General features: G+C 37.0%; 1 protein-coding gene across 1 annotated transcript; it reads right to left on the bottom strand.

The window, feature by feature from the left end:
* Positions 1–14,788: 14,788 nt before the first annotated feature.
* On the bottom strand, positions 14,789–19,305 carry LOC124149948 (cell death abnormality protein 1-like). The gene is made up of 4 exons (XM_048390441.1): positions 19,257–19,305; positions 16,873–17,874; positions 15,245–15,262; positions 14,789–14,844 (listed from the first exon to the last, which is right to left on the bottom strand). Exons 1-4 carry the CDS (start codon positions 19,303–19,305, stop codon positions 14,789–14,791), a joined length of 1,125 nt encoding a protein of 374 aa, XP_048246398.1.
* Between the last annotated feature and the right edge of the window lie 4,091 nt (positions 19,306–23,396).

The following is a 23,396-nucleotide window of genomic DNA, read 5'->3' as shown; positions in this document are numbered from 1 at the left end:
TAGCTAGGTTACGTGAATGAGTGAGTGAGTATGATTTTAATTCACTGTTAGCAATATTCTAACAATAGCACAGTGGGGACTCCAGAAAAAAGGTTTCAAACAGTGAAGCCACGAGGGGAATCAAACCCTGTGTCTTCGGCGTGACTAGCGAACGCTTTAACCACTGGGCTACGACGCCGACCTAGTATTCATGTGAAACTGTGGCATGGTATCTCAGTGGCACTAGAAAACCGGCATCATTCGGGACTAGTACAAGTAGACAGACAGACGGACATGTACACGAGTGTCGCAACAATAATCTTGCACGCGACGTTAACGCGGCATTGAGCTTCATTTCACCTCACCTGATGTCTAAATTTTGGCACGTTAGATTTTGAATGATTTGAAAAAAAAGAATCTTCCTCATGATAAAGGTTATCTGCATGACCTCTTTGTGCAGAATGTCAAATAAAAGAGCCCCAGATCTGATATCATGTGTTCAAAAAGACATGGTGGCCAGCGGCCCACAAGACATAGTGTTACATATCCTATATAAATGAAAACATAGTTTTAGCATGTAACAATTAAAAGGGTAAAGGATAACCAATCAAAACAAACAGAAGATTTCATCCCTGTACGACACACGCGTGACCTTTACATTCAGTACATTCTATTTTAAGGCCGCGTGGAGAAAATATTTTCAAGTTTGACTTATTTTAATATCCAGTCAGTCATAATAATTTATGTTCACCTCGACTCTCGAACCGGTTAATATAAAATGCCAATGCAAGATATTAACCAGTCTTGATTATCCACTGAAACAGATACCATTTGGCTTAAAAGGCTAAATAGTTGTGAACATGATATGGCTGGGCAATCTAAAACCGGTGATGATACCAGGTGTTAGCGAAAAGGGAAAGCATGTCCTGCCCTACCGGTAGAACCCGCCACTCACACAAATAAGTAAGTATTTATTGTCTGACGCTGTACAGCAATACTCCTGCAATGTGATGGCGGCCTGTGATCAAACAAGGGGTCGATGAACGAACAAATCTAGTGAGACAATGGTGCATTTACTGATTTTGTTGAAACGATTAATTGGTTTTGAATTAAGCCTGTTGTGTAAACGTGCAGCGATTCTACAGCACCTTAGTAAAGAAAAACGTTTAAGAAATATAATTTTTGAAAACAGTGTGTGTGGAAGGTGGGGGTTGGGTGGTGTCAGTGTTTATGCCTCGGCCCAAGTACTGCTATCAATTGAGTGTCTCCATGTTCAAGGTCAGATGACACGGATTAAGCCATAAATATAAACAACAGTAATAATGGGTAGTGACATAGGTACACAGCTCGTTCAGGATGCCTAAAAGTCAATGGGAATTAACAATTGTGATTAAGTGATTCTAGATATATACATGCCATGGCTACAGTGTAATTAGCCTTCAGATAAAACTGTTCATCCATACCATGTCTGTTCCACATCAGTCGCCGTGACAATACAGTTCCATTTGATGCTTACGTTTTCCAACTGTGGAGGCTGTCACACTTTGACTATTACTTGCACAATCTCTATACTTCCTGTGTCACATTCGAGATGAAGAATGAGGTTTCATGATCATTGTCTTTCTCAGTACTTGGTCCTCGCCCTGTTGGAAAGGAGATAACGATTTTATTTATACGCGTTTAATCATGTAGAACAAGTATCCACTCTTACAAAAGTAGGGAATCATGAAACATAAATGTTAGTGCCAAGTATGTAAAAAAAGATAAGTTATGAGGACACAAATCCTATGCAAGAACATGTATATCTGTAAAACGTAACACCAAAACACATCCTATAGTTTGCACGTGTCGCACTCAGTAGCGCCATGCACATACGTTGGGTGTTATTCTTGATTTGACACTTTCAAGGAAGGTTGATAATCTCTGTGGACCATTATTTCTGTCAATGTCCTTTTATTTTAATTATCACACGGTTGTGATTTAGTTCATTTCATTCATTATTTGTAAAGGAACCAGCGATACGGATCTTGCAGCAGGCAAAGGGCATGCTAGAAACTGGCAAAAGGCAGCTTGCAGTGGCCAATACGTTCAATGTTTAATGTTTCACAATGATACAGGCATACGTTTTAATTTTTAAAAAATGAGTTGTTACAAGTTTCACCAAGAAACAGTATTACTGTCGTTTGTAGTAGTGCGACAAGGTGAGGAATTGGCGGAGAGATCGCAGGGAGTTCTTGTTAACCAGCACTTCTTGTGTAAATAATATTCGGAGTTTACAGTTGAGTAGAAATCAGATAACAACTGGGCTCAAAACACTGTGATACTAAGGAGGGCTTTTCAGATACGTGAGGCAGTATGCATGTTGTATTGACAAGGTCTAATGTAATGACAAGTGAATATAACTGGCAGGTACTTTCTGTGATCAAGAGAAAATTCCGTCTTGAGAAGCCGTCTTGGGTTGTTTGTGCACATCCTGCTGCCGTTTGCGATTCATGTCTATTCGTAGCTCCAGGATAAATCCTTGTTTTAATATCGATTGATTTTGAATTATGTTATTGAGTTTAACTCTTGTCAATTGCAATTATGTTATTGTATGAAAGGCCACAGGCCCATATACAACGGAGTTACATAACATATTTTATAAAACAACGTCAAGGTAACAATTCACTTCGTAACAAAAAAGCATTATGTATGAACAAAGCCAGTTGATGTTGTGTTATAAGATCCTTGCAAGACTGTAATGAAGACAATCTTTTAGCATTAAAATGAGATAGAGACCACTGCGGTAAGTACTTGTCTCTTAGATTTTCGTATATAGGGCAAATAAACATGAAATGGTATTCATCTTCGACAACAATGTCACAAAATGGGCATAATCGTATCGATTTCTCAATAGATGAAAATCTCCCTGTGTTAATTTTTAGATCATTCAGGCCAAGTCTAAAACGAATAAGGGTGTTACGAGAATTCCTGTACCGTAAATTTGATATATAGGATTCTGGTTCAAGCAATGACTTGAATTGGCGTTAAGTATCATATCTTTAACTTTCATAAATATCTGAATGCCATTTCTGATGAAACATGTCAATGGCACGCATGCGAAAGTACTTAATGAAAGCATTTGCATTACCAATTGTCTGGGACAGCCAAATGAAACCGAAGCCATATGTAAAAGCAACGTACGAATACAAGAAGCCCATGTGTTCTTTCCAAGATTGTCGAGGTGTACGAGCATGTTGTAGGCTTTCTTGGGTAAACGGTGTTCAGGCATTATTATTATTTTACACCAATACTTCAAACAACGAGTGTAAGATCCAATGTACAATGGGAATCTCCCGCATTCTCCATAAACCATATTACTTGGTGTTGACATACCAACATGTCAAAGTGATCAAGTGGTCGGTTGTAGATTTGTGAATGAATGAAATGTACAACATTTTTTACTTCTCAAATTACATAACTTATCATTAAGCCAATCATATTTCGGCAAAGTGACACTTACCCTCTGAAAAATTAATGAAACGTTTCATCAAACCACAAGTCCAATTTGAGTAAATATTTCTTTTATATCACACATCGTACGTTAGAAAATTAAATAGAAATATGTCTCACTTACTATTTTGTAAATGACTGAAGAGAAAAGAAAGAACAAATTGAACAAATTAAATACATACATAAGCAGTCAGTACATGGCGCTGCTTAATGCTGGCAGTTCAATGCTTAATGAATGTTTACAATCACGAGGATAATTTAGGCTTGTCATCTCCAAGTCAATCTATTGTGTCCAGACATATTTAAATACATGAGCCATGAAACTTACCATAATGTTTTGAACTTTGCAACTAAAGATTATCCAAAGTAAATATTACAAATTAACAAAGAGAAAAATAAGCTGTCATGCACACTGTAGTTTTACTTCTATATCTTGTTACCACCGTATATATTTCTAGAATCAGTGACAATGATTTAATAGTGGTGGATTATCCAACACTATGGTCTTACTGGGAAGTGTTTTGGATATGAACTCTATGTTTAATTGATACGCTCGCGGATACGTAAGAGGTCTAACAGGTTCAGGTGCTTCTTGCATAAGCCCAATAAACACACATTGAACACACTTCTACTCAGAAGCGGTCGTAAAATGTTCAACTATTGTCGAAACAAACGTGTGTGGCGGTGTAAAAGTAATATCAGTTGAACTCCTATTTCATTTCTGAAGCGGCTGCTATTGCTAGAGAGCAGCGTATATATGAAACATAACAGGAGATATCTGTGTACTTAAGAGCTCCTAATACCATTAATCACTGTGTATATATTTGCAAAGTAGGAATTCCTGTGCAGCAGTTTACGCATAGACATGCTGCACTGACCAGCTTCTTTCAGAAATACAAAACTGATTGTGTGGTCGTGCATGCTCCAATACCATATAGGAGAGGTTGTGTTCACTGTCGTGGTATAAGCCGTTTCGTCAATACGATTCAGACGTTGTTCTGTTTTGGGCATTAGGATTGAAAACGTATCCTCACAATTCCAACTTGGCTCTACTCCAAGTCCTTTGTGTGTATGACTTTTACTTACTACTGATTGGTTTTCAGGTTTTTAATGGTGCTGTTACAAAGATACAAAAAGTCAAACACGGCAGGACAATCTCATTTAGCTAAACTGCGTTGTGCCTACATGCCAATACGGCATCAATAGTACATATAATTAAGACAGTTATTCCATTATTCTGTAGAGATTAATGTACTTATAAGATTGCCCCTCCGTGTTCTATATATTTCACCATCAGTAAGTTATGTAATGAGTTCATCTTACACCATTTAGTGTTTCTGAGGGAAGATGTTTCCGAATAAATGTAAACAATTGAGAATTCAAGAACAGAAGCTGCTCGTCATCACGTCTTGGAGACGCCAATGGGGGTAATGATGCTTTTAAGGGTCGTGATTTGAATGAATGACAATATATGTATCTGACCACTGACGATATTGCGCGCAGGCGCAAACGTACCGAATGATATCCATACAAAGACATAAATTGAAAAGCAGAGTTGTATTTACAATCCTTAAGAACATCAATGCAACAATTCAAGGAGGCACTTGAGCTTGGGATCCGAGTGATGCTATGTTAGTAGTTGCCCACGTTTGTCATATTACTGTATTGAGAAGAGAATCGTGTTTTCACGATATCTTACAAGGCTGATAGTATGTCATCATGCCTCTTGTGTGCATTTCCCAGTTTATTTATAGGCTGTCAAAACATGGAATATTACTGAGTGGGGCATAATTCAGTAACTCATTTCATTCACTCATTTACTCGTAAGTATAGGCGAAAAACTTGATAACAGAACAGAAAATTACCAAAAGAAGCCCTCATCTACAGTAAAAGTATATACGATACATATATTGGCTTAACATACCAAGAAACTACATACAATGTACAACAGGAAGTTTGTGTTATGAGTAAATGAACTAAATAAATGTTTGTTTTGTACAAAGTGTGTAAATGTGTAAGGGTGTGTTATTCATCTTTTGTTTGACAGAAAATAGCAAATATATCTCACCCCAGTGCAGTATGTAATCGGGGTATATTGTTCCTTGATATAGATCATAAACAGCCATGTCACATTATAAATAACATAGGTCGGGTAAACATTTGAGTACATAGAGGTCGTTAACGTGGAACAAAAATACATGTGTAATGACGTAATCAAAAATAATATTCAAAATAGGGATGGTTGCAATACACCCATATACAAAACTCAAAATGATTACATAAATACACAATATAGCACAATATGGTTATGCATACGTTTCATGTTCATCTTGATAATTGACACATGTTTATACAAAATGAAACTGACATTATGAACAGTCTTTATATATGTAATTTTAAATTACGTATTAACTTACCGAAAAATCGTGAAAGATACACGATCGTCTCCAAACCCACATGCATATACTTAGAGCACAGCCACAGTCAAGCCTCAAAGGCGTTCGTTGAGTAATTATATCCAGATAATGTACACCGACTAACAGGACTATACACAGCGCAGCTAGCTCGAAATACATCGAGAGCTACACACACGCCTCGGCTTCAGTTTGAATTGAAACCAACCAGTGCGACCCATTCACTCAATACATGGATATGCTTCTCATGGAACTCAAGTTTTTGACTGCATTTGACCCTAGGTTATTACACCATTCATATCCCGACAACGCAAAACTTTGACTCCTCCTCTCTCTGTACATTACACTCATGTCCAGAATTTCCTAGACTCTTCTTTTATGAGATATTTCTTATGAGTATGGACTTTTCCCAGCTTTTATTTCAACACTAAGCTGCAGTGACAACGGCAACGATTTTCGAATTCCAGCTAATGCATTAAGGAGCCTAAAGCAATCAACGGAATTTTAATTATTGGTTGTGATGTCCTCTGCTGGTGGTATATATTTATGGTACACAGTTGTCTCATCATCAAAAGGGATGTCCCTCACTAGGTGGGAGTAGGACAGGCTGTCTTCAGAAGTACCATCCGATGCAGCATCATGGTCAGTGTCACGGTCTTGTACTTCCCTGAGTTGTTCATCATTCGCCTGGTTATCACGGTGCTGGTCTTCTAGGTTCACATCTTCATCTGCTATTTCCCAATACATGGACGCAGGCTGGTATGCCTCCAAGTAGTGGTCTGCTTGATTTGTCCTATAAATAATGAAGGTAATCAAAGAAATATCAGTAAGCTACAAAGGACCAACATTTAGTAAGCTAAACTAGGTTATGTTAAGATTTGGCATATTGAAATACGAATATATTAATTTCGAGCATATTCAGACTTTAGCTTACCACGACCACAGGTCCAAGTGAAATTATGGCGGGGCGTTTTATCGTCTGCCCATAAACGTTTTCGTCTCTGAGAGCTCTGAACATTTAGAGGTAGAGTTGTTTACAAAATGCTTTACAGAAGCAGCCCCTTCCTGCCGCGGCTATTTCCTCCAGGCTTCGAAGTCTTAAAATACCACCATTTACTTAACAAAGTAAACATTACTTCCAGACCTTGACCTTAATCAAAGTAACTCCTCCATATCACAACAATTATAATTTATTCTCGGGATTTGTGTCAGTCGCATTAATGAATATAAAGGATGTTACCTTTATCAAGCATATGTTACATTTTACATTATTTTATTGTATTTCATTTCAAGAGAAGAATTTATTTAGACTATGTGTCATTCAACTTCGAAATATTGTATTATATATTATAATTTATTGTATTATTTGATATCGCACAGGATGTCGTAATGTAATGTAATGTCAGTTATGTTATAAAGTTTAGGTAAACATTTGTTGTATACATGTAGCTGTAAGGGTCTAGAATGGCGATTTGCATGCTATCATGACGGTTATATAGGTGATGAAAATGTTATATTTCAAGCTGTATATAGCATATGCCGCATTGTTCACAAGGCATATACTTCTCCAACCCGCCTGTCCAATTTCCTCTGTCATGTACTACATCGCAGAGAGTGACTAAATGCAGAAACAAAGACGTGAGGTTTATAGTTTTCATTGAATACAGTATTGTTTGTGTCTTAAGCAATATATAGATAAGAAAGTGTATGTGTTGGCATCCAATTACAAAAACTCAGTATTTCCGTATTTAGGGAACGCGCGGGAGAAAAACGCAAGTGCAAAGTTGTAATTTATCAATTGAACTGAAAACCATATTTGTTGCGATTCTAGAGTCCGTATATTCAAGTATCACTGACGAGTCATGATGTAGGCGCGAGCCCAAGGTTGTTGCAAAAATCCTACAACTGATGTGAGGGAAATCATCATTTGTATGTCATATATATTTGCGAATAAAACATTTGGTGATGAATAATAGATTGATTTTAAGATGAATCACAACAAGGAAATAACATCCTCTTATTTGCAAACTCTGATGAGATATAGCTTAATCTTAATTAAAAGGGCGTCACTCGTTGTTATCATTTAGACGATTGATTACGTATCAATTAAATCACAAATCTGTAGGAGAGTTATTAGTTAAGGTAACTATAAACATAGGTAAACGAACTGCAGACAAATATAACAGAAAGCATTCTAAATTTCTACTGGACTTTATGTTACAAAAAACACTTTAAAATTAACCTTTTGGCGCAGTGACGTCCGTATGCAATGCATATTGCTACTATGATGGCAGCAAGGCAAAGCACACACGCTGTTGATGTTCCGATAATGAAAGTGTCACCAGGAGTACGCTCTGAAGAAAACAATAATGTTAATGTTAACAATTAATATCAGGACGTTCAAGTCAAGGTGTGTGTGTGTGTGTGTGTGTGTACTAGCACTTAACACAGTTTGTTTGAAAACACTTTATTAATAGCTCTAAAACCTACAGCCTTGAATTTTTTAACTTATTAAGTACAAAAACATGGCTAAAATGTGTAAACAGGATGAAAGTTCGAGAGATGATCTAAATATGATGAAGTCAATGACTGAAGATATTTATCATATGTGTATACTATCCGTATCTGTATGTCTCGAAATAATAGATTGGGTCATGTTCAAATAATAAAATGTTTTTGGCGAATATTTGACTTCCATTTGCATGTGTTTGTGACGGGTGCCAATACCTGGTATCATCTCTGTTTGATAGTGATTCATAAACACATATTACCCTAATATGTTTTCAAATCATGCAACCTTTAAAGCTAAACACAAAACTATGGGCTGGCTACGGGCTGAATAAATGAATGATTCAAAATACTTTAAAAATCATAATCTGGAATGGAAGTCGCTAGTTTGAAACTAGTGCCGCAAAGCCCAAGAAAGCTGCTTTCTTAGTGGCTAATGTCGACTTCCTGTTAGTTATGTCATTGGTCGGTCAAAGTTCGCGAAAGGTCTTCTGACGTGACCCGTAATGGGATGTCCTCAGCGGTAGCGAGAACTTGCATGTGATTTTAATAAGATTGAGGTAAACATGTGATTACTATTGTAATGTTTATCAAAAGCTTTATTTTGTTTATTGTTAAGATAGTTTATCTCTACAGTCGTTGTAATATGCAGCTACCAGCCGGCTCGGCGCAGATCAAAACACGGGGCTGTATATGTAAAGCTACGTCTAAACAAGTTCAAGTAAAATATATGTAAATCTAAGCTTTAGTAGTTTGAGGAACACTTGTCACCTTCCGTGAGTGAATACAATGAAAAAAACATTGTTCAAAAACTCAATATTTACACTATGTCGCCCATGGACCTGGCCAATGGATAGGCCCATGGGCGAGAATATGTTCCTTTCCTCAAAACTCATGTTTTTGTTTCGCAAATACATTAAATGTATTCATTCAAGTATCATGACACAAAATTTAACTCATTTTAATTTAATTCAACGATTTTATTGCGATATTGGAATATTTCGCCCATGGGCGAGAATATTTTCCTTTGCTAAACAGTTTTAGTCTCGCAAATACATAAAGTTTTATAAGCTTGACACATGATTCTACTCATTTTACCTTAATTCAACTATAACAATATTTCGCCCATGTTTTCGTCAGTCCCTTTAAATAATTAACTAATTGTGTACAGACTATTTTGTATCATGTGAAATATACTTTATGTTATATCATTACATTACTATTTAAAAAGGGCCTTTGGTTGGATGTTTCCTTTACAGAAGTTTTACAAATTTCACCTTTTTTACATATTGCAACGATACGCCAATTCGTTGGCGACATTTTCCAACACTTTAAAGATTAGCTAGTTTCGTTTTCATTTCCCATTTTATGTCTCGTTGATACATCACACTGGGCAATTACGTGACACTAGGTATGCGATATACAGGTACACGTGCGCGTATTTTAATGGAAACAAAAAAAGTTTCGTCTTTCATTGCATAACGTCTGGCTGAATATCCCACATTCTAACGAAATATCGAAATAATTATTTAATTATATGCGGTGTCGAACTGACCAATGGGAATTATGTGTACAGGCGATTGAGGAAAACTTGAGTGAATATTATAACACTAAAGCAACTTTTAAATGCATTGTCACTTTTGGTATGAAAATGGTAACAGTTCAGAAAAAAACAACAGCCTTCTTATGATAATTCTCATATTCTCATTAGGACGTTGTAACTAATTACAGTGTCGGCCTTATTTACAGGTGATTCTACAATACTTGCTCTCGGTCAATTACGATCTACCACACCACGCGTGAATAAACAGTTATGCAGGTGTTGCTGTGGGCAAATACCTAGCCTGAAAATGTATATTTTTTTGTGGATACATGTTTTACAAATTTCCGTTGATATGTGGATATATTAAGCACAAAGACAAAAAATGTTTATGAAAGATGAATTAGTGCCTTGAAATATTCATCGAGATGTGTATCATCGTTTAATGGGGTCATTCAATAAAAGTATGTTTGGAGGAGATATCAAAGGAGCCGCCCAATATACACAGTGTCGTCCGGTAAACTACCACCCCACCCTCTCCATAATAGTTATGTAATCGGTACACAAATATATTTGATGCGTGTCAGTGTGGAAGGAGTTTGAATTACGTCCGCCACTGGCCACAGAAATCCTCAAAGTATAGTAACAATCAGCAAGGTCAATGCCGTACTAATAACCTAGTGACTCACGTAACAACGGCTGTCAAACTGTCTGCTACAGCTACCATACCATCATCTCTGTTACAACTGGCTTATTCAAAATATTAATTGTAGAAACGTCGTTAAGAGACTAACGTATGTCGTATACAGTCCTCATATATGATTAAAAACAGTAAGTACGTCAACTGGGAATTCAACTGGATGTTACCTTCCTTATATCAGCTAACAGCCCTGTTTGTGAAAACATTTACTAGACATAAGATTTAAAGACTAATAAAATCAATTGTAAGACCGCATAGACCATAAAACCGAATAACATATGTCTTGGTATCATCTCTTGTGTATTAGATGATGGTAATGACCTGAAATGTTATAACGTTAGATTAAGACGGAGAAACATTAAAGTGTTTTATAATACTTGAGAACATGAGCAATAAGATGTAGCAACATAAACATGCATGGAATAGGGAAAATGGTGAAAACAAATTGAAATAGATTTTTATAAAACATTATTGTACTAATTAACTGGCAAGTAATTGTCATGCTGTACGCATGGTTCCATATACAAATTCAGACATACAACCGGTATGAAACTGAGAACTGAGATGCCAAATACAACCTGCATTCACACACGGAAGCAAAATATACTTGTGTGTATGCCCTCTCCTCTAAAAAATGTATCACTAAAGTATTTGCATTATAAAAAATATAGGAATGATTAAACTTGGTAATTTGGTAGGTCTCCGACAGATATGATTTTCAGGGTTTATTTACACCTTTGATTGATACGGATAACGTACATGTAGTCTAGTCACTGTCTCTAATGTATCTGCTTGTTAGAAATTTTCTTTTATCGAATATAAATAGTTGATTCGTCTTGTCACGCCGTCATTTTTACTTGATCGAATGATTTCGACAAAAAAAAACGGCAGAGCGTTTTGTATTTAATTATATACATGTATTGTTGATTGTAGAAAATGCTTACATCACTGTATCCCAGGGGGGCACGGGTGGCCCAGTCGTCTAAGGCGCCGCGATTCGCTGTGCAGAGATGCGTCCCTTGGGCACGCCAGAAACCTATGATTGTGGGTTCGAATCCCGGTTCGCCCTGATTATGTTTCTAGGTTTGTCAGCACCATACCCATGCTCGTGGGTTTCACCGAAGTGGTAAACGTCTGAGACCTGCATCACTTCGGGCTTTCCTGCCACATTAAGCTGACACGCCGCGATATAACTGGAATACTGTTAAAAGCGGCGTTAAACCCAACTCACTCACTGTATATCAGAACGCAAAACTGATAACTTAAAACATGTTATTAGTACACAGTTAACTGTTACTGTTACATATTCCTTTTCGAACAAAAAGCCTACATGTATACTGAAATCGGTGTCCACTTTTAAAAGGCTATTAGTGCAGTCAGCCATGGTAAATGGAGAGACAAAAATAAGGTGATTAATTATAGTCTGTTGCAGAATATGCGGTATAAGTGTAGTCATTTATACATATACACATTACACATATATACATGAAATACACGATAAGATACAGTGCAAGAACAAATTAAGACACGGTTTCTATTAACAATAATTATACGATTATGGATTTAATGAGCATGCTTAAATTTTCAGGCCAACACGGTTGAGATACAGCATCGGCATACTCAAATGGAGTTGTTTTCGGCCGATCGTAAGTTCATTGTTTGACTGAGCACACTTGTGTCGGGGTTGCGATATTTTCTTCTCTTTGTTGGCAGCCTGCCATCTGCCTGTATTTTGAGAAAGGTCTCAGCATGGGACACTTGTAGATGTTGGGGCGGTTAGGGCCAAACTTTTTCAGCTCAGAGTGTTAGTGGTCCTGGAACCCATAGTGTCAAACAGGTTCTGCACAATACGTCCATCAGATTCTACTGTTCAGCAACATTGTCACTTAATTTCAGAACTGTGGCATGATATAATAATCAAGGATTTCGAAGGTGAACGAGGGGAAAGGCAGACGCACGTGGATATACTCTCAGGTTATTATTGTCTGGAGTTCACATTTTGGGGCATTTCATATACTAATTGAACAGAGTTCACCTGCACATGTACACTTTAGTGAGACAGACTGTAACCAAAAATGCAATGATCCGTAGCTCTTAATCCCTTATAACAACGGTAACGACAACCAGGGTGAGGACACAGGTTAAACAGTGTCCAACAGACAATCTCAGGTGGCTAACGCCATATATCCCATCAAGTCAGCTCTGTTTTTAAGCGCATAATTATTTTTTTACATATTGAAATAAAGGAATTAAAAAATCATATTTAACAAACCTACACATTACCAAATACAAAACTGTATAACCCTTTCTAGACTTCGTTGCAATTAACCTGGATCATTCAACTCGCTCGCGAAGGTCGTATACGACTTTAAAGTGAATACATCTACAGTGTACAAGTAACTTTTAACTGTATCATATATACTCATGATAAGCAATTATTTTCGTTCCCAATTCGAATCAGCACATTCTGAGGCTAAATCTGCAAAAGGACACACACAATATTTCTTTGGTTCACTCCCAATTGACAGGCGACCTTATCATCCGACAGACCAATCAAGTGTGACCAGTGTACCTGCCTAGTTTTACCTCCTAATTACTAAGCTGCCCAATACTGTCATACTGTGGGCAGAGTAAGCAGCTCCAACTTGTTGAGTGATACAGACTAACCAGATTATGATTGTGTTTGTAAGTTGCGTTTAATCTGTGTCGGGTTGCAGTTGTGTTATTAGGCAAGACCAGGGGTAGTTTTTTCAATGAAACCGTTTAGCCTTTGAGTTTGTTTTGCATTCAGTTCATTAAATACATTGTTAGGTAGAATAATAACACGTTATATGGATTAAACATCTCCCTAAACTGATTATAATCCTACATGTACTCTAAGTTCCGTACTATATTACTTTGCGGAGACATTTAGTATAATTTTTGAGTTGGCATTGTATGCTGTCTGAATGACTTTACACAAATCCCTGCGTCAATGGACCCGTGAAGATCTTCAACAACCCATTCTTGGCGTAAAAGGGCGACAGCGCTTGTTGTAAGAGGCGACTACCGGGATCGCGTGGTCAGGCTCGCTGACATGGTTGATGCATGTCATCGTATCCCAATTGCGTGGATCGATGCACATGATTTCAATCACTGGATTGTCTGGTCCAGACTCGATTATTTACAGACCGCCGTCTTACAGCTGAAATATTGCTAAGTGCGGCGTTAAACAACTAACAAACAGACACAACTTTGAGAAATTCACAACAATCACTATGACGAGGCATGCATATCTTGCAATCAACCTGAATCCAATTACTGGAATGTCAAACCCGGGCTCGGTTAAAACAAGAATTGCAGTTAGATCCGCTATATGCTGTAGATCTCCTGTAGTCAAGAGATGCAATAGCGAGGCAGAACTATGTCAATTTATGAGGGACAGACAGCTACTCGAACATATAAAAACATAGCAGCAAAAGATAAAGTGAAATCATATCATGTACGAAAATAGAAATCATATCAAAACAAAAAGAGAAAGTGTATGAGTACTAAAACTTGCAATAGATATGTGTACCCTACGTACACACATGAGCCCCATTCGACAGTATACAACACACGAATAACTGTCAAACAAGTTTGGGTACCCCTTCTGTTCAGGCAAGTTATTTAGTTCAATAATTTTGTATTAAAATCCTTTTCAATTTGTTTTCACCATTTCCCAATTAAATGCATGTTTATGTTGCTACATCTTATTGCTCATGTTTCCAAGTATTGTAAAACACTTGAATGTTTCTCCGTCTTAATCTAACGTTATAACATTTCAGGTCATTACCATCATCTAATACACAAGAGATGATACCAAGACATATGTTATTCGGTTTTATGGTCTATGCGGTCTTACAATTGATTTTATTAGTCTTTAAATCTTATGTCTAGTAAATATTTTCACAAACAGGGCTGTTAGCTGATATAAGGAAGGTAACATCCAGTTGAGGACTGAATACGACGTACGTTAGTCTGTTAACGACGTTTCTACAATTACTATTTTGAATAAACCGTTAATACGCCAGTTGTAACAGGGATGATGGTATGGTAGCTGTAGCAGACAGATTGACAGCCGTTGTTACGTGAGTCACTAGGTTATTAGTACGGCATTGGCCTTGTTGATTGTTACTATACTTTGAGGATTTCTGAGGCCAGTGGCGGACTTAATTCAAACTCCTTCCACACTGACATCGCATCAAATATATTTGTGTACCGATTACATAACTATTATGGACAGGGTGGGGTTGTAGTTCACGCGAAACGGACGACACTGTGTAAACTGAGCGGCTCCTTTGATATCGCCTCACAACATACTTTTAATGAATGACCCATTAAACGATGATTCACATCAGGATCGCGGAGAAAATACAAGTTTCATTCCCGTTGAATATATATATCAAGGCGCCAATTCATTTTTCATAAACTCTTTGTGTCTTTGTGCTTAATATATCCACATACCAACGAAAATATGTAATACATGTATCCACAAAAAATATACATGTACACAGCAACACCTGCATAACTGTTTATTCACGCGTGGTGTGGCAGATTGTAATAGACCGAGAGCAAGTATTGTAGACTCACCTTTAAATAAGGCCGACACTGTAATTAGACATAACGTACTAATGAGAATATGAGAATTATCATAAGAAGACTGTTGCGTTTTTCTGAACTATTACCATTTTCATACCAAAATTGACAATGCAGTTAAAAGTTGCTTAAGTGTCACAATATTCACTCACGTTTTCCTCAATCACATTGAAACACAATTCCCACTGGTCAGTTCGACACCGCATGTAATTAAATAAATATCGAGATTTCATTTGAATGTAAGATATTCAGCCAATCGTTATGCAATAAAAGACGAATAGTTTTTCCCATTAAAATACGCGCACGCGTAACTGTATATTGCACACCTAGTGTCACGTAATTGCCCAGTATGATGTATCAACGGGACATGAAATAGGAAATGAAATAGAAACTAACTAAACTTTAATGAATTGGAGTACACGCACATGAATTCGTATGATAAACTGTCAAAACGTTTTGAGAGGTAAGGCCGGATTCATTACAGATTGCTACTATTTGTAAAACAGGTGAAATTTGTAGAACTTCTATAAAGGAAACATCCAACCAAATGCCCTTTTTAAAAGTAATTTAATGATATAATATAAAGTATATTTCACATGATACAATATACTTTGCACACAGTTAGTTGGTGCTTTAAAGGGACTGACGAAAACATGGGCGAAATATTTTAATAACGCCGTAAAATAGTTAAATCATGTGTCATGCATGTAGACACACCTTTATGTATTTGCGAAACTAAGACTGTTGAGCAAAGGAAAATATTCTCGCCCATGGGCCAAACTTTCTCGTCCAGGGCGAAATATTTCAATAACGCCGTAAAATAGTTGAATTAAGTTAAAATTTGTTAAATTATGTGACATGAAACTTCTAAGAACACCTTTGTGTATATGCGACACTAAAACACAAGTTTTGAGCAAAGGGAAATATTCTCGCCCATGGGCCTGCCCATGGGCCAAACCTTTTCTCGCCCATGAGTGAAATATTTCAATAACGCTATAAAATAGTTGAATTAAGTAAAATTGAGTTACATTATGTGCCATAAAAATGGTAAGCACACCTGCATGTATTTGCATAACAAAAACATAAGTTTTGAGTAAAGGAAAATATTCTCGCCCATGGGCCAAACCTTTATCTCGGCCATGGGAAAACTATTCGAATATCGCTATAAAATCGTTTAATTTAGTTAAAATGAGTTAAATTGTGTGTCATGATACTTGAATGAAGACATTTAATGTATTTGCCAAACAAAAACATGAGTTTTGAGTAAAGGAACATATTCTCGCCCATTGGCCTGCCCATTGGCCAAACCTTTTTCTCGCCCATGGGCGAAATATTTCAATATCGCTATAAAATAGTTGAATTAAGCTAAAATGAGTTAAATTTTGTGTCATGATACTTGAATGAATACATATATGAATATGAATGAATATATCCCTTGGTATGTTCCCATGAAAACAGCATGTTTAATTTTGTAAATACCTTTGACCGCAAGTCGGCAAAGACCGTAGAGTTTCTGAACTTTTGGGTTTCCAGAATTAAAATGGGACGTGCTAATATAAGTAAATGGCAGTAAAGACAAATCTTGCATTGACGATAAGTAAGAATTGTTTGTCCATGTTTACCAGAACACCTTCTGTCTTCAAGGCATGTCTCTATGGGACAATCATGTCGACATGTAGATTTGCAAGTCTGGTGAGTAATATTACATCCTTTGTTGCAGAATCCAAACTTCCGGTCACAAACACCATCAACGCATATCTCACAGGTGTTGTTACAAAACGCACCATAATAACCATTGTTACATCCTTTCACACAGGTTCCGTTCTCCGAGTGGCAATCAAGATCGATGCAGTTCTCGTTGCATGAGCAGTCAGTCCCAGCATACCCTGGTGCACAACCATCTACACACGCCCCTGACTCAGCGCAGGCCACATACGAACACTCTGGGTTACAGCGGGATGAACAGTTTTTACCATACCATCCGGCATTACAACCGACGACACAATCTCCTGTGGTTTTATTGCATTCGGTGATGCAATTGATGGAGACGTTTCTGTCACATTCCAAGATAGAAACTGCATCTGTGTCGGTGCCAGGACGGCAGTTTTCACTGCACACCTTATCACACCAAGGTCCATAGAAGCCAGGTTTACAGCCTCCTTCACATCCAGACTCACAAGATCCTGGACAGTTCTCACATGACATATCACAGTTCAGACCCCTGTATGGGGCGTGGCAATCGTCACATATCCCTGAAGACCTTTTACAGGATTTACATCTCTCAGAGCAGTTCTTACAGTCAAGGCCATAGTAGGAGTCAACACATCCAGAAACGCAGGATGAATTCAGCCTGCAGTATCCTCCATCACATCCACCGTCACACACTGCACATTGTGTCCCAGGGTTGTCACATGGTATGTTGCAGCTTGTACCCTGGAAACCTGGAACACATCCCTCCGTGCATGTCTCGATGCCTCTTCCCTTTGTGAGTTCACACGACCGATTTGTGCATCTGCTGCTGCACTCTGACCTGCATTTCTTGCCAAAGTATCCACGTTCACACTGTGAACAGTCTCCGTCATCGTCACATTCTCGGCAGTGCTGACCATTGCGGCATGGCGTGGCTGAAAATATAGAATCAGTATGGTGTTCAGTATGACATCAAGAAGGGCGTGACATGATCAACTTTGGAATGTTTGATTTGCATTGACCTGTTTTGTAATGCTCATTTTTTCATTCGTATTAGATTTCGTTATATCTTCACAATTATTTTGATAAATGTGAGTTTGCTATTTGTTATCCTTAACCATGCATTAATTACAATCGAAGCCCGTTATTTCTAACTCCTTTGGGCTAGATATATAGCTTAGGATCTTCGACAGATACGAATCAACCTTACAACTGAGAATAATAAAAAGACCACTGAAATATAAACAATAAAAGAATATGTTAGTTTGTTTACTCCAACCCATTGATTCTCGGAAAGCATCAACGGGGGTACATGAAATACAATTATATGCAATTTATTACATGTACAAATTGAAATGACAGCATTTAACACGAATTATGAGAATAGGATACGTTTATAGTAATACAATTTAACAATCCTATGACACATTGTTAAGGCATTCAGATCGGCCTTTTTATCTCTTACATTGTTAATGATCATAAATGTCTTAACTTGGAAAGTTTGGAAACTCTTTAATTAAGAGTTCACATCGCTGTATGAGAAAACCTTTACATCCATAGGAATAATAAAACTCATCTCCCACAGCAATTGAATCACTTAAATATTCTATAATTACCAATGTCAATGTATCATACTCGTTTGTAGAGGTTTTAACGCCAGAACCCGTGATCACGATGATTTTGCATATGGAGTTGATTCAATACCAAACCGAGATATCCGCGATATATCAGTAAACATTCGTGGGTAGTTATTGATATATTTCCTTGTTGATACCAACTTTCGTAAGTTAAATGGGTGGTTCCAATGTGGAAAAGAATTTAATTACATTATTGTAGACTATGCAAAATAAATCAACAAATCCATAGGAGATTTTAGTTACGTAAACCAAGCTCAAGATGACCTTGTTTTTAATTAAGACATGGAACTTAAAATACCCGTTTTGAAGAATATACCCAAGTATGTAAATTATGTACTAGCTAGTTGGAAACAGAACTACGATTAACTGTATTCGGTGCTACTATCGCTACGATAATAAGTTAACTAAATATACGCAGCACGGGGACCCGGCGCTTACTCGGGCTGAAGTAGTAAAGGCAGTTTCCTGGTCGAAAATCGGTAAAGCGTCTGTGTTTGATAACATATCAGCTGAAATAGTGACGAATGATTGCTGCGTTGACCATTTATTCACTTCGTTACAAATGCATGGAACAGTTTCTTCTTAAGAAGTGCCCCGTAACACTTCTAACTGTGACTCTCGATGCAAAATGGGCAGGACATTCTGCTTGGCTTTTCAAGAACTCCCCCTGTTGGGCTTACTTATAAGACACTTATCAGTGACAGGAAAGGGCTCCTTCTCTTGTTGCATCCATAGACTGAGAAAGTAGCTACGTATTGACAATATTTTAACTGGTGCGTAATCTATCCCGAGAAGTATGTTCCTCATAAAAAGTATTTGAATGACATTTAGAAGCGATACACATAAGGAAAATAATGTATGGAAGTCAAATTCTTTTTTATGAGAAACATCACTTTTTGGAGTTCAAAGTGTATCACCATTTCACCTGGTGAAGAAGTAAACATACAATTCGAAACATTGTGTTACTCATAATAAAGTGATTGCCATCCATAAATTCTTTCAGATATGTATGATTATCCCTCCACTACATGAAAATCGAATTTACTAATCAGAAAACATTTTCAACATGTGAAAATGTTTGCACATACATAGGAGATACCATATATCAAATAAACACATGGAAAGAACATAAGATTAAAATGCTACATAATGAAATTTACAGACCATCTGTTCCCTTGAGCTGGCCTTATGGCCAGAGAGTCGAAGAACTGAAGCCGAGCGACCGACCGCTCGATCGTGATTAGCAGGTGAATCGCTAAGATCAGTGGAGCATGACGACCTCTCATTTCAACTTCTTTGAGAAGCGTTTAGAAGTTAGGGTACTAAGTAGAGATAAGATAAATGGATGAAAACTTTGTAAATGAGAAGTTGTAATAAAGAAACTGTTCATCAATATACCCTATCCTTACTCTTATTTCAATTTATAAGTCAGTGTTGGAAGAAAAGTCAGACAAACTAATGCATTACTTATACACTGATCTTCTGTAGCAGAGAAAGTGATTAAAACAAGGAATATGTTAAGAACTTACCTCGTATGATTAGTACATTGAACGCCAAAAACAGCATCGTCACAGAAGTCTTGAAGTGTCTGAAAATGTAAAAGATTGTATACCGATATGAATAACAATTAAAACAAGGTCATGGCACTGTAAATGTGTGTACATTAAACCTACTTACTGATTATTAGAGATAGACATTGTCAATGTTGCTGTGTTCAGCTAACTGATGGGGCTAAGCGTGTGACCAGCAGTCGTGGAGTCAGAGTTTATATTTCCGGGAAACTGTATTCTTCCTCAAAATGGGGAAGTATAAATGAATCACCTCGTGTCTCATAAAATAATAGTTGCTAACATGAACGCAAAGCCGAACGATCGCTCACAAAAGTTGGAGTGATATGACAATCGGTGTTGTGAAATGGGAATACAGATGCAGATAATCGACGAAAATTGTAAAATGCCAAACATAATCCCACCTGTAGAAACACTGAAGTTGTCCGACATTGCCGAGGTCGGATTGTATTCGGGAAGTCATAATTATTTAAATACGGGTTAATTTGTAAAAGCTTGTACAATTTATTGACATCCTTAAGAAACATGAGAAATAAATGACTCGTAAAACACTGCGCACCTCATGGTTTATTCTTCCTGCACTGTTGTATTGTACCATAAATAACTCTAAATCGTCGTTTATTTCTTATATATATTTATATGTGATTGGTTTAGTCCCTGCTCACATGACCCGTTCGTCTTTCAACAAACTTAAAAAAGTGACGTTTACAAAGTTTAAGCTCCACTTTAAGACTTTACACGACTTTTAGACCGGAACTACTTTTCATGTGGCAACCCGAGTTGAACATTTGTGGATCGGCAATAAAGGACAATAAATCAACATTACTTTTCCACTCAAGGTTCATTAAAAAAACCTGGATGCCACATTCTCGTCCCTCGTCTTCTGCCTTCAGTTTGAAGTCAAATAACATTAAAATTACATAACACATACACATACACTTGAAGGATTTCAATTTCGTGGGAAATATCCGGTTCTGTGATATCATCAACTGTCATTTTAATCAAAGGAAAATTAGGAACATAGTAATTATCGCCATTTTTGGCATATTATTAAATCATCATTTAACATGTAATTACAGTTTGCCTTGAAATCAAAATATCTAATATTCGCACCCAGAATTGAGTTTTAAAATAGCACATATAAATGTAGGAACAGTGTAATGACGATTTGCATGTATGTGTACATCTCCTGGTTTATTCGTCTGGAAAGGGTGAGTTAACGGACTGACTGGCTCCAGGTTCACATGCTTTAAGTCTACTCTATTATGTCATTGTGGTAATTTCCGTTTTCTTTCCTTTGGTTAGAGAGAATAAAGTCGAAAGCTGCTTCTTCCTAGGCTTCTGTTGACAAAATAGTGATGCGGTTCATACAGATTATGGTAAAATGCTTTCCCACATGGTTCAAAATAGATTCATCAAAATCTGATACACAAAACATTCGATGGTATAAAAAGAATGACTTAACGCTCAATGAAGTCACAGTCTCTGACGTCATAGCACCTTATATGTTTTTCATCGAATGACAACATTTTGTTTTGAGTGTTTAAAACAACCACTATATCACAAATCACGATACAGTGATACTCTGAGGGGGGAGCAACGGGATATGTGTGCATATATCTACATAGAATCAACATACTGGTTATAACTAGAATTGTTTTAGAATGTTAATTAGTTTGACGCGTTTTCAACACATTTCATCTGGAATAACATGGCAACTGGTGTAATTTGAATTGAGAAGAGTAGCGTTCATATGTTGACTTCCAAGTGTAAAGTTGACTTGCAGAAGATTGAATGGGTACACAAGGGTTTCTTAAATTGCTTTATATCCAGTTTTCATGCATATGACATGACACTTTTAACACATTCATAATTCCAAATATGTGTTTTAATTGACTATCTATTTTTGAATTCTTCATTGGTTAGTAATCTACCTTCCTTATGTATCAAATTGTTCTTGTACCAGACCTTTCTAATTTACATAATCGGTATTTTATCCACATTAATATCATCATTAGTCCATAAATGTTGGGCTTGAAATTCTTGTTTTCATCATGTTTGGAGTTCTGAATTTAATATTGAATTTCGACCAAACTCAAAGGACATCTTTCCCGAATACGGGGTATTTGTTTGAATTATGTAGTGGCTGCCTGCAAACCATATCAAACATTTATTGGTTAAGAAGGATAAATTCATCTTTCGATTGCTGGTATCTTATCAATTTACACACCTAAACTTCTGTGATGCTATCATTTCCTTCAAAAATGAGGTCCTTTAATTCAGGCATGTTCAGGATTAAACATCATAATTCATGATATCACGTTTCATTTTATCAGGTATACCCTTCCATATGAATTTAAAACACTTCATTTGAAGTTATATTTATGACTATTTGGAGGAACTATATATGATTCAATTTTGAGGGTAAGAGTGACTTTAGAAGAGTGCCTCTCCATCAAGGAGTTAAGTTCAGTGACTGCTGTTATAGTGATGGATTATTGCTGACTGCTGAGATACAGGTGGAATATTGCTGACTGTTGTGATATAGGAGGAATATTGCTGACTGCTGTGATACAGGTGGAATAATGCTGACTGCTGTGATGCAGGTGGAATGTTGCTGACTGCTGTGATACAGGTGGAATATTGCTGACTGTTGTGATACAGGTGGAATATTGCTGACTACGGGGTTATTGCAGATTGCTGTGGTTTTGATTGATTATTACTGCAAACTGTGATATGGCTAGAGTTTTCCTTACTGCTTTGATAAGCCGAATCGTTGGTGTCTCCTGTTGTCTAGATTTATCATTTCTGACTGCTGTGATATAGCTGGATTATGTCTGAGTATTGTGATATAACAGGGTTGTTGCTGACTACTAAGAGAAAGACGATATATATGATTAATGTGATCTAGTTGCATTATTGCCGAATGCCGTGACAAATATAGGTTATTCCTGACTGTTGTGATATATCTGGATTATTCCTGACTGTTGTGATATATCTGGATTATTGCTGACTGTTGTGATATGATATGACTGGATTATTGCTGTCTGCTGTGTTATGACTGGATTATTGCTGACTGTTGTCAAACAGTTAAATTATTGCTGTCTGCTGTGATATAACTGGATTATTGCTGCCTGCTGTGATATGACTTGATTATTGCTGCCTGCTGTGATATGACTTGATTATTGCTGACTGCTGTCAAACAGTTGGATTATTGCTGCCTGCTGTGATATGACTGGATTATTGCTGTCT

The sequence above is a fragment of the Haliotis rufescens genome, unplaced genomic scaffold (genome assembly GCF_023055435.1).
Source record: "Haliotis rufescens isolate VD_foot unplaced genomic scaffold, xgHalRufe1.0.p SCAF_9, whole genome shotgun sequence".
Classification (NCBI taxonomy): domain Eukaryota; kingdom Metazoa; phylum Mollusca; class Gastropoda; order Lepetellida; family Haliotidae; genus Haliotis; species Haliotis rufescens.
The sequence above is the reverse complement of the archived record's forward strand: the minus strand, read 5'-3'. Positions and strand labels throughout refer to the sequence as shown.

Coding starts and splice junctions, on each gene's coding strand:
- LOC124149948 (XM_048390441.1), bottom strand. CDS start 19,305: ATGCAACAAGAGAAGGAGCCCTTTCCTGTCACTGATAAGTGTCTTATA. Junction 17,875..19,256: donor CACTGATAAGTGTCTTATAA/GTAAGCCCAACA, acceptor CTATATTTTCAG/CCACGCCATGCCGCAATGGT.